A 12,499-nucleotide genomic window follows, 5' to 3' on the forward strand; every position below is an offset into this window, starting at 1 on the left:
ATAGCATAACACATACAGACACACTCGATTTTACATATATTACCACACCACATATTCAAAGAATAACTTATGGAATCATCATCATGCATTACACATTGTTTTTAAACACCTAGCACCAACTCCGTTTACAGCAGTCCTATTTTAAGGAGCATAATATACGGTTTTTCAGGTCAGAAAGAAAAAGAAACATTACTTTAAATTCTCTCACAGATCTAAGCATTTAATTCGCAAAAAAGTTGGATTAGTTTTAAAGACAGTACTGACTTTCAACAGAAGGCAAAAAAAGATCAAGGGTCTCCTCACTGTAACTTACCTACAGGAGTTTCTTTTTTGTAATACTGCCCCCCAGTTTAATTTCTAGTTCATAAATAGGATTGTAATATTGTAATTGTACTTTAATTTGTAATTTTAGCATATTTATTTTTAAATACGATATTTGAACATTGGCTTAATCATTTTCACTCCAAGGTAACAAAACAGAAAAATAGCATTGAATCAGGAGCATCACTGTTAATCAAAGACCTGGTTACTCAGAATACAATTGAATTAATATGCAATCTGTTAATTAATTATACATTATATTGATATAATTATACATTGTATATAACTTATAAAATATAGGTAATTTATATAATGTATACATTATATACAAAAGCATAAATGAAAGACCCAATCTGTAGAATATCTAATACCAAAACACATCCTAATCAACTAAATCAATGAGATTATACATAGTAGTAATATAATATACCTCTCAGACTAGGCATACTATTATTTGGGCCAGTCCCTTGCATCAGAAACTTGTTTCTGACTCAGAAGAAAGATCATGTTTGAACTTCCAAATTAAATTCTCTACAGTTTATTTAAAAGAAAAGAAGTTCAAGGTTCTTAAGTGTAGAGCTTGTTAAGTACTAATGCATTTAATAAACATAAGACAGGTATTTTTAAGGTTTGAACATTAATAAACATCACAAATATTGATAAATGGATTTATAATTAAAGAATAAAGATGAGATGACACCTTAAAAAATAGTGTCATAGCATGGTTTATTTTTTCCAAGCTATCATTTTTAGAAGTATGTGGAAGCAATTTTGAAAAGGACATAAAAACTCTCAAATATATTACCAATTTAAGAACACCCTCTTACAAAGCAAATTTATATAAACACAGAATTAAGTATGCAGGAGGTCTTTGTTTCATTCCTCCTTCTGTCAGGGCAATGTCCTTCTGTCAGCTGCTCATCTGCTGATGAGCAGCTACATTCATTTGTAGATCTCCAAGTGCTTTCCCAAGGTGAGTAAGCATCATTATCCTCATTTTTCAGATGGAAAACTAAAAGATTAAGTTACTCCCTCCAGATCACATAGCAAGTAGTAGGCCCAAAATAGAACTCATTTTCCATATGTAACACCCAGTTCCGTATCCACTGGACCACGCCACCTTCCCACAAGCATCAGTCACACCTAATCAGCTCTAAGAGAAAGTTGCTTTTTAACTCTTAAATTTAAGACTACACCTTTTACTTGCTTCATAGGTGCAAACTTTCCCAGGCACCCTACTAACATATGATATCTGCAAAAAGTGGTTTCAATTAAGCCTTATGCTACTCACAAATCTTGTAGAGTAGGGGAAATGGGAGAATGGAGATACCTTAAACTGTTCCACGTGGAAAAAGCACCACCTTAAAAAACAAAACTGGAGAGAAAACTATGCAGAACTCCAAAAACATCTCTGCTCAGTGTGCAAGTGTGGTCAACAATGCAAACAATTTACAAGTATGCACGGGGTAGGATGCATGTACATTATCTCATGGCACATTTCCCCCTACATCTCCCAACAAACCTTCCCAACTTCAATCTTTATATAAAAGGGTGGGCTTCTTAAGAAGTATAATGAAAACATTTAATGCATAAGAAAAAGCTGTCCTGTGAAGAGACACCAAAAGGATAAGACATTTCTTATAGGAAGCTGAAAAACAAGATGGCAAATGGTAAACTATAAAAAATAACAAAATGGTATCAAGGATACCATAAGCCTGTGTTATCCTAACACAAAACCACAAAAACATCTGATAAAAGAGACGAAGTAGCTAACATTGAAAACCTATTTAAAAGAAACATCATTTGTCCGAGTAAAAAACTGTATAAGTGTCCTAAGAGGGCCTGCATGTATTTACAAATATATAAAACTGGTTACTTTTAAAAAAGAATGATAGTTGATCAAAATCTCTCTGAGAAAACAGGGCAGAAGAGTACCAAGAATCTAGTAGAACCATCACACGCAGTCTGCTGCTATCACAACTGATTGTACTACATCTTTTTCATGAGTTAATTTTTCTTCTGATACAGCCATTCCTGAGGTAACAACTCAAGACCAGAGCTTATATGAATGATAAATGTATCTGCTTATAGAATAATTATTGCTAAGAAAGCTCTGAAAAAATAAAGCTCATGAAGTTGAGTGTACACCAATAACTATTTGGAAGAATTACTATTCATTTCTCCACTGTAGGATTTTGCAAATTTTTAAGCACCTCATGCTAATCTTTCCTGCAAGCTGCATACCAGACTAGAGCCGTGATAGAATCCAGTATTGCAAACCTTGTGTTTCCGGTTCTTCTAAGAAGAGATCCTTCACACAGGAAAAGAATATACTTCAGAGTCAGTCCTAACACTTGCTATAGTGGAATTGGAAACAGCCTAAATGGACAAAGCAACCTAAATGATAACACAGTTTTCCAGTTTTCCCCTGTAAATAATACCTCAATAACTTAGAAATTAAAATACCATTTAAGGTGTTCTCCTATTCTGAAAATATCTCTAGTTGAATATTGAGGGAGTTCATGTTTACTCTTTCTCAAGGAATTCTGTAAGTGTGCTCAATTTGAAATTAAATGTATTTATCACCTGGTTTGACAGGTCTGCAGCTCGACCTTGACTTTTGTCAAAAGCTATTATTTCTGCTCTATGCATCACCACTCTAAAGAAGTTCTCAAAGTGGATCTCAGTCAAAAGTTCCGTAGAAGACATGAGACAGAAAACAAGATGATTTACTCCTCCTTTTCTAAACAGTTTCTGCGGAACTCCAAGTAGCAGGAAACAATAAAAACACATCATTGGTAATAACTGCTATCAAGAGAATACACTGAACATGCTGAATAAAACCTTAGTAAGTAAGCAGTTCCACTTCTACAGTTATACCATAATTCCATATACACAATAATTAACGGCAACACTAAATCGTTGCATCAAATATTTTTGTAAGTACCTCCTCACTACAAGAGTTTTCCCCTCTTTTGCTACATGCTTTTATCATGAACTTCTCCTATTCACCCTTGACTTTTTCCCCCAAATCATCCTCTATTTCAGGCAGAGGAAACAATCTTCTCCCTTCAAGCCCTACTCAACTCAGCCCATCCTTCCACACACTTTTTGCCCCATCCAGCTGCTGCTGCCATCAGAGCTCATACCCAGCTGTCAATTCTCCCTCACACTAACACTGTTCTGAATCAGAAGAAATTTCTTGCTACCAAAGCAGTACTTCCTTCTCACTAATTTTATTTTTAAAAGTATGTGTAATTTTTACCAGTTAATTATCACATGCAGCATACTCAGGGCTCTACACATTTAGGAGAGCAGTTACTTGTCCATTTTTACAATCTAAAATCCTAATGAGAAAAGAACAGGTGGTTTAGCTTTTTTTCTCATCAGCTGTGTGATGGGTAGGAACAGATGATCACTCCCCTCTTCGGCTTCTCTCCAATACCATAGCTCTCCTCTTCCTCCTCTCACCCTGTCCTTATGTCATTCAGGAGTTTTGCTTTCAATTCCCTCTTCTCTCACTTTATAAATTCCCTTTAGGGGACAACACCCATTTCCATTGTTTTCAGATAACCGCTTTACACTGACAGCTTGCAGCTTTCTCTCGCCTCCTATTTTTCATTGGCAACACAACTCTATGTATCTTTCAAGCCTGCAAATGTATGTATCTAAAACTCAATCGACTCCAAATGCAGAGTTTCCCCAAGCACTTAGGTCTGACTTGTCTTGCGTGTACACCCCAAAAAGCCCCATAGTAGCCTCTGGCGACCTCAGTTACCTGGTTCAGTTGAGCGACCTGAGGATGGACTACATGTACCAGATCAGAAGTATGCACGAGGATCTAGTATGTTTTGCATCTACTTCAAAGCAAGTTATTAATAAATTACCAGAGATTTTTGTTTTTCCTGGAACAAACTATGATATGCATGTGTGCATTTATATGAGGGGGAAATGTGCTATATGTAAACATGAATCATAAAAACCAAATGAGCCACAGGACAAAGCATCAGGTTGTGCACTGTAGTTTCTGTTCAAGGGTATTTTGGTTTTGTAGGTTTAAAGAGACCCATACCATTACTGTAAAATCTGAAAAATTGTATTTCTGCTTTCTACAATGTTCAGCAGCTACGAATTTGGAGTTAGAAGTTTTCTAAAAGCTGTATCCAATTACAGTGCTGAATGATTTGAATAATAGACTACCTGACATATTCCAAGATAAGTTGCTGCTACCTTTCTTTGATATTAGGGTCATATACTGTACTTATCTATTTTTACTCCATGCTCTCCATTGCCTAGTAATAAATTAATTTCTCACTGTTAGTTTGGCATGTGCCCTACAGTTAAATACATTTTCTCTCACATTGAAGGAAGAAAAAGTTTTCTGAAGTATGACAACTATCCTCCTTATTTTTAGAATTAGTCATCACAGATTAAATTCGAAATACTATTTTAAGAGGGACATTCCCATATAAAGTCTTAAATGCTGTATTTATATTTTCGTTTTTAGAAAATTACCTGATTGTGCTGAAAAACATGTGGCAATAGTTATTTAACAACCTGCATGCAAGAATTTTTTTACAATGTATGGTTATCATTTGAAAGACCAGTTTTTAAACTTAGTGTTTCATTTTTGTTGCTTCCTAGTGCATAAAACTCAGCAAAGGACCTCGTGTACATCTGCAATTTTTATAAATGACAATGAGAGTTGAGCTTAGCTCTGAAAACAGAATACAGCCGAAAACATGTAATCACTATCCAGGCAGCAACAATTAGTTATTTTGTGATCTGGGTTATTTCCAGAGCATGGAGTAAGAGGAAACATTCAAGCTTCTTTGCTGGTTACAAGGTTTACCAGGAACTCAGCAGTACAAAGAAAGGGGCATTTTGCAGGATCAACCCGTTCATGCAGAACTTTTTCCGCTGTTTAGCCTACATGTTCTAGCTTTTTCTGTATAACACCCCTTATTTCATTGCAGCTACCTTCTGAACAATGGGAAGAAGCAATTTAGCAAACCAACAGCGGCAGTCATGAGGAAAGCAAGCATGAATGTGGGAGTGGAACATGTGTTCATGTACTGTAGACGATGACAGGACTAAAGACATTGGCAAATAGGGAGTGTTCTAAAGCATCCAACATTACTGATTCCTACCTTTAACTTACCCTCAAAGATGATGATACTGAAGTAAAGCAAAGACACCAGAGTCATTCTTAAGCTAACCCAGAGCCAGGAAAACAGATGATTGCCTGTGTTTTCAGCTGTCAAAGCCATAAAGGATGGCAAAGAAGCAATTGTGGGATTGCAATCACAGAAATAACACCACAGTTGTAGTTAAACTCAAGGCTTGCCGCCTAACGCTGCACACTGCACTGCAAAATAACATGGAAGGTAATTTCTGGCATTTTCAGACTGTGTGACAGGCGAACAACAACGTATCACGTAAAGTGACTGCACGTCCACAGATTGTTACTGCTCTGCTTGGAATTCAAATTGCATCACAATTTTCTTAGATAAGGCTAATATTCAACACATTATATGGAAGTATACCTTTTTGATACCAAATTAAAAGCCTGTAAACATGAAATTCAATCATCAGCTGAGATCTTTGATTTCTTGAGTCAAATGATTAATGCACTTTCTTTACGTAAGTATTTGGTTTTGCAAACATACTGCTCCCAAAGCCAGCACAAAGTACTTTACCAGCAATTATTAAAGTTGCAGTGTAGGTTTTATATACCAGACTCACTGGAAACAAGGGTAGGCTAAAAAATGCCTGTGCCTCTGGTTATTTTTTCTGGTCACTCCCATCCACTGTCACTAGGATAAGTTTCCTGTGTGGTACTGCTGCAATTCCTTATTAAATTGGCAATTTAAATTGGACACACAAAATGACTAAAAAAAAACCCAACCAAAAAACCCCACCACAAACTACTATCCTTTCCCCCAACCAAAGGAATGCCCTTTACCTGCATGACTTCGGTAACCTTAACTATACCTATAGTTTTGAGATTCCCTAATGGAAAGTGCTACAAAGCAGAAAGCAATAACACAATGAATCATGACACATACTGATACACCACTGACTGTGTATCTACACCCTTTTCATTTCCACACAGGGCTATGCTCTGTATACTCATGAAAAATTACTTCCAAGTAGCAAAATGTCGTAATTGGAGGCATGTATGATAAACAAACAGGCTGAGGATTAAAAGGTATGTGATTTCCTTGTAGTTTATTTTTGATAGTGTAGCTACTAGATGATTTGAAAGATTTGTATAGTTTGGATACTTAATTTGTGAGTAAAAGTTTCCCCGAGGCAGAGAAAAAAACAGATTGAAAGAAAAGGTTAAAAATCCTTAAAGGCATACTTCTCAAACACACAATAGCCATACTTTTCTCCACGTTTCAGAATGTAATTATTACAGATCAAAAAAAGCTGCCAGACTTGCATGTAAACCAGAATTTCATACAAGACCTTTATATGTGAAAGTACTTTTAAAAATCACTTCAATTGACTGCCTCAAAAACACATTAAATGCTTAAATTAAGACAAACACTGCCACACCCCCCCTTTTTAAAGGCTACTTACATCAATGACTGATGAACTTGACAGACTTAATCCCTCTAGGTCTGCTGTTACACTTGGGGACAAAACAGCTGCTGTAGGAACTGCCACAGGAGTTGTCACAGGACAGACTAGAAGTAAAAAGGCAATTGATACCTAATATTAAAAAATATTTAAATACTTGGAAGAAAAGCACTACAAAGCATAGCCAAAAAACAGTGCCAGCTCCACCCTAACCTTCCAAGATTACATTTTAATCTGCTCATCAAAATGGTGATTTTTAGTGTCTTATTATAGTGCCATAATTGGTTCATAGGTTGCATAGATGTTGTACAAGTAACATCCATCGGCACCTGAGAAAATAAGTCCACTTTAACAGAAAACAAGTCCAGACATACAAAAAGTTTCAAAATAAATATTTTACATACCAATACATTCTAAATTTTGGAACTATTTCTCAGTTCTAAAACATACAAAATCACGTATTGTAATAAGTTGATAGTCTAAGAATTTTTTTTTGTCAGGAAGTTGGTACGATAAATGAACATTATCAATGTTTCAGACATCTAAAATTCATTGAATTAAGTGAACTGAGTTTGTGCCATGGGAAAAACGAGGCTTTAATCAGGATACTTACAATCATCTAAATCTAAGAGAAACACGTCTTGTTTATTTGGAACTTTTCTATCTTGTACTGGTTTTTCTTCTTTCTGTCAAAATACATAAATATTTCATCTCTTACTATATCAGCAAAAGAAAAGTCTTTAATACTTTTATAAAGCAAAGTGTATCTGCTCTCCTGTAGAAGAAAAATCTATCTATTTTCAGGGCTTGGCATTCAGAGAATTCACCTCATGAGAAAGACTTCTTTGTACAGGTAAGCTAAACCTGAAGTCCACATTTGAGTTACATTTAGTCTTCAGAATCCGTGTTTTCATGTAATATTAATAATAGATACTACCCAAAGAAAGCTTTTGCTGTCAGATCAGGACACTTCTGATGAGACCATTAAGATATAGATAGAAGGGTTTTTTTGAAGACAAAAGACTTGGGTACTAACAATTCTGTTTCCATATGAAAAACAGGACAAAATCCATTCAAGAAGAAAGTAGTGTTATCTGCACTTATCTAGGAGTATGGAATCCTTCCCCATCATCTACTGGGATTTTACTTAGTTGCTGGACAAAAAGTTGATTTTTGTCACCAAAAAAGTTTCAATTTTAACACTTAAATGAGTTCTAATTATAAGGATTGTCAGTACTTTAAGTAAAGAGTAGAACAGTAATAGAGTAATCTCAGTGACATGGCAAACAGAATACTTCAAAGAAATTTGTTTCAATACAGCTAAATAAAAAATTCTAAACAAATCTAGTAGGAGCGAGTGTTGGTCATACCTATGGAACATGTTGAGACAGTAATGATTCAGGGCAGAATTTAATGCATCACAGCTCAATATGAACTCCCAGTAGGGTGTTTTAGTAAAAAGGATTGATCTTTGGAAGTAGCCAGTACCTGGACATGTTACCCTCTGGATGCTCATCAGACAGTTTGTCATCATGCTATTCCTACCCATTCCTAAGCATCCTTCATCTGGATTGGCTGAAGAATTCCTTCTGCCTTTGGTCTCTCTGGCTCACTCACTGGACAGAAGGCTTTGTCATTCTTTCAATGAATCTGCCAACTGCCTTTAGACCTGAAGATGCTGCTCACTACCCACGGTATTGCAAGTAATTTAAACATAGTCTTTCCAGGAGTCACACTTCTGTGAACCTTCTAGTTTACTAGTTTCCTTTTCAATATCACGTGACAGCCAAATGTGTATACAAATCCTATTCTTTTACCTTTTCTAATAAATGAACAGCTCTAAATAAATCAGTAATACTCTGCATGCCCATCTGGGCCTCCACCTAGTGAGCATTACTTGAAAGCAGTCACAGTCTCTTCGGGCACTCAGTATACAAATTTCCACAGAAGCTTGGAGTCCTCTCAGAAACTCAGTAGCTGGGATCACTTTCTTTGACTATCACTGTAGAATAAAATGACCCCTCTTTTCTATAGGTGCTTTCCCTTTCTTCTAGTTTCTCAGCCTCACAGTCAGTTGCAAAGTAACAATAATGTTGAGTCTATTTTTTCTCAATTTTGGGAGATATTCTATGGTTCCCTCCAAAGAACATGAAAGAAACTAGCTAATGTTCTTGCTATTTGAAGTCGTTGATGTTAATGATTATCAGGCTTGACCTGAGCCAAAATGACATTGCTCATTTTCTTCCCATATATATACATCATGGCTCGAATAGACAGTAGTCACTTATGTGATCATTACAGATGTACTTTAGATATTCTGGAAGGAGAAGAATCTTGTGGACAGAGAAGGGAAGCCTCTATTTTTAAAATTATTTTTAAATTAACATACTTCAATGGAACGTATCACTATGGTATTTGAGTGTTCTACTATCGCCGATTTATCTGAATCACAAAATTCCTCTGGACAAAGGAAATACTACAAGATATCTTTAAAATGGTGGTAATATGCCTTGTCCAGAATTAGTGATGGACTCTGCTGCAGAACCAACTCTGTAGCTGGTTTCACAACTACCAGAATTCATTTTTCTCTTTCAGTGTGATTACTGCAAGTCACTAAGCTTCTTTTGGCTTTTTTTTTTTTTTTCCCAAGTCTGTGAAATAGGATAAAGAGTATACTTCATAAGCTACAGGTTTTACTTGAATTACTCATGTCTATGAAGCCAGAGAAACAATTTCATGACAATTCTGTTAACGAATTCCAAGTCTTCTTATAGCACCATTTGGTGAATATTTAGCTTTAAGAATCAGGAGTTTAGCTGTTATGTGCAGCACTTTTACTATAAACTATGTATCATGACTTTTTGCTAAACTACAAACCCTTCAGGCACCAGAACATACTAAAAGAGGACACAGTTAAACAAAATGCAAATATATTTAACACCCCCCCCCCAAATTCTTTCACTCCCTACTCCCACTTATCCATAAGATACAGTTCTGTCTTCAACTATGATTAAGGTTCAAAGGTTATTGTTAGCTAGAGTTCTGTATTTGCTAATTATTCCAGTAGAGATGGGATTTCTCCATTCCCTTTTATTATGCAGCCAATTAAAGTCTATAAAAAGTGGCTCACCCACATGAGAGGCGATAGCACAGGGATGAGAATTTTGAATATGCTTCAGTTCTGCCAATGGCAGCACTGAGAGGTCAAGATGTTTAAAAAAAATAGGAGTCAGAGCCAAGAAATCCTCTTACTGTTAATCTGCTTACTGGAGACAATTAAAATAGGACATACTATGTCACAAATAACACTTCATGTATGCTTCGGTTTGTTTTTACTGTTATTTATTTTGCCATACTAAAGCAGTTACTAAGTACATATCACAAAGCTTGATATGTAATTTTATAAGATAAAATGCATTTCTGCACTGATATTATTTTGAATCTACTATGTAATTCATCTTTAAAAATGGGTAAAAAAAATCCTTCATGAAAATTTATTTCTTGTACTTCAAAACAAAATAAATGGTCCTAAGATAAGGCACAAGTGCAGAATCATTACATCAGGGTAATGCAAGGTGAGAAAACCTTCCACTGCACACTTTTTCAGAATACTGTACTTAAGTACATCATTTTACTGTAAAAATAGCCAAACAAAAAAACCCCAAACCAAAAAACGAAAAAACAACTCTACCATCTGGGAAATGTAAAATCAGAAGTTAACTAACTCAAGATAAAGCTAATGTTAAAGTATGATCATGTCTTTTTTTCTACTTCAGTCAAGTGTGTCAAGCTTAAGTAAATAGTTACTTATATGTGTGTGTAAACATGCTACATATAGACCAATACACAAATATTTTCATATTTATATGTATATTTCTATATAGGGTTATATATATAAATTGTGTGCAATTCTGTACAAAACACCAAAGAAATCTATCTACATGGGTCTTGTCTATTTCAAACATGACTATTTTTTAATTTGTTTTTTCCAAGAAAGAAAACTGATTGGCTTTCTAGGAATAATAAATAGCCCATGACTACAACAAACACTACCAACAGATATTTCTATTGAATGAAAAAACCTCTGCATTCCAAATCAAGACAATAAAAAGGCTCTGACATGTCTGGCATTTCTCTGTAACATAATGTTTCATCTTTTCTCTTAAAACTAAGTCTACAATATAACCCAAACAGTTTCCTACCAAGACAGCCCACTAAGGGAAAAGCAGAAGACTAAACAAAGAAGTTAAGCTATATTTGTTGTGGTTTTGACTGGTACAGAGTTAATTTTCTTCCTAGTAGCTGGTATAGTGCCGTGTTTTGGATTTAGTACTAGAAGAATGTTGATAACACACTGATGTTTTGGTTGTTGCTGGATAGTGCTCAGACTGGCCAAGGACTTCTCAGCTCTCAGTGCTGCCAGGTGCACGAGAAGCTGGGAGGGGACACAGCCAGGACAGCTGACCCAAACTGACCAAAGGGCTATTCCAGACCATATGACATTATGCTCAGCATATAAAGCTGGAGGAAGAAGAAGGAAGGGAGGAACATTTGGAGTGATGGTGTCTGTCTTCCCAAGTAACACGTGATGGAGCCCTGCTTTCCAGGGGATGGCTGAGCACCTGCCTGCCCATGGGAAGTATGAATGAATTCCTTGCTTTGCTTTGCTTGCGTGCGCAGCTTTTGCTTTATCTATTAAACTGTCTTTGTGTCAACCCACGAGTTTTCTCACTTTTACTCTTCTGATTCTCTCCACCGTCCCATTTGGGGGGAGTGAGCAAGTGGGTGCATGGTGCTTAGTTGCCAGCCGGGGTTAAACCACGACAATATTCCATCAAACATTTCTCCATTTGCAATTCATCTTGGTAATAGAGATAGAACCTGGTAAATGCATATAGGACTTGAAGCAGGAGATTTCTCTTGCTCAATGCATAATTCATGTGCTCCGCCTGCAAAGTGTGTAAAATGAGAATTTCACACCGCAGCATGAGCCATGGAGCTGCAGAGAAAAGGCAGATGAAATCATATTTTGCTGTGTGAATTTTATTTCTTACCCTCCCAATATTTATACAAAACCATCATTGACAATCCAAATGCATTGACAGATCACCCACTGTTTCCATTGTGTTAGCACTTGAAAAGAGATCAGGCAGAAAGATAGACAATTTGTTTTTGTATATTTTTTAAATAGTGGATCAGGTTTTTAACAGCTGAGTGACTGTATTATACTTGTATAAGGAGGTCAACAGTAGCTGATTTTAAAATCGCACTGTAGAGACACCTACTTATACATGCATCATCCTCAAATCTGCATTTTTAGCTCTACAGTATTTATGCTTACAGTATAATATGTATCTGAACACCTCGAACTATCCGTATTTCAAAATGATATAAAACACTGCAGTACAAGAGAGTGACTTTTCTATTCACTGCAGCTCAATTACAGTGAACACAACTGCTTTTTCAAAATGATTCTTCAAGAGAAAAAATATGAAAGCATTAATAATATATTCTGAAAAAATAATCTGAAGTTTTTGTAACCTATTTTAGTGCTACTAAATGCATGGATGTATGCACAAATTAAGCTCCC

At 35.8% G+C, this 12,499-nt stretch overlaps 1 protein-coding gene across 5 annotated transcripts in view; it reads right to left on the reverse strand.

Annotated features, from left to right (window-relative positions):
* Window positions 1-12,499, reverse strand: part of AP3B1 (adaptor related protein complex 3 subunit beta 1) — a 160,904-nt gene that overhangs the window by 45,666 nt on the left and 102,739 nt on the right. For all 5 annotated transcript variants that reach the window (XM_035892818.1, XM_035892823.1, XM_035892822.1 and 2 more), the window contains 2 exons: window positions 7,523-7,595; window positions 6,910-7,016 (listed from right to left, as the gene is read on the reverse strand). In XM_035892818.1, coding sequence (XP_035748711.1) covers window positions 6,910-7,016; window positions 7,523-7,595 — 180 coding nt within the window. The remainder of the gene's footprint in view (window positions 1-6,909; window positions 7,017-7,522; window positions 7,596-12,499) is intronic.

This window comes from Egretta garzetta, unplaced genomic scaffold (assembly GCF_000687185.1).
Source record: "Egretta garzetta isolate BGI_Z169 unplaced genomic scaffold, ASM68718v1 scaffold424, whole genome shotgun sequence".
Lineage (NCBI taxonomy): Eukaryota > Metazoa > Chordata > Aves > Pelecaniformes > Ardeidae > Egretta > Egretta garzetta.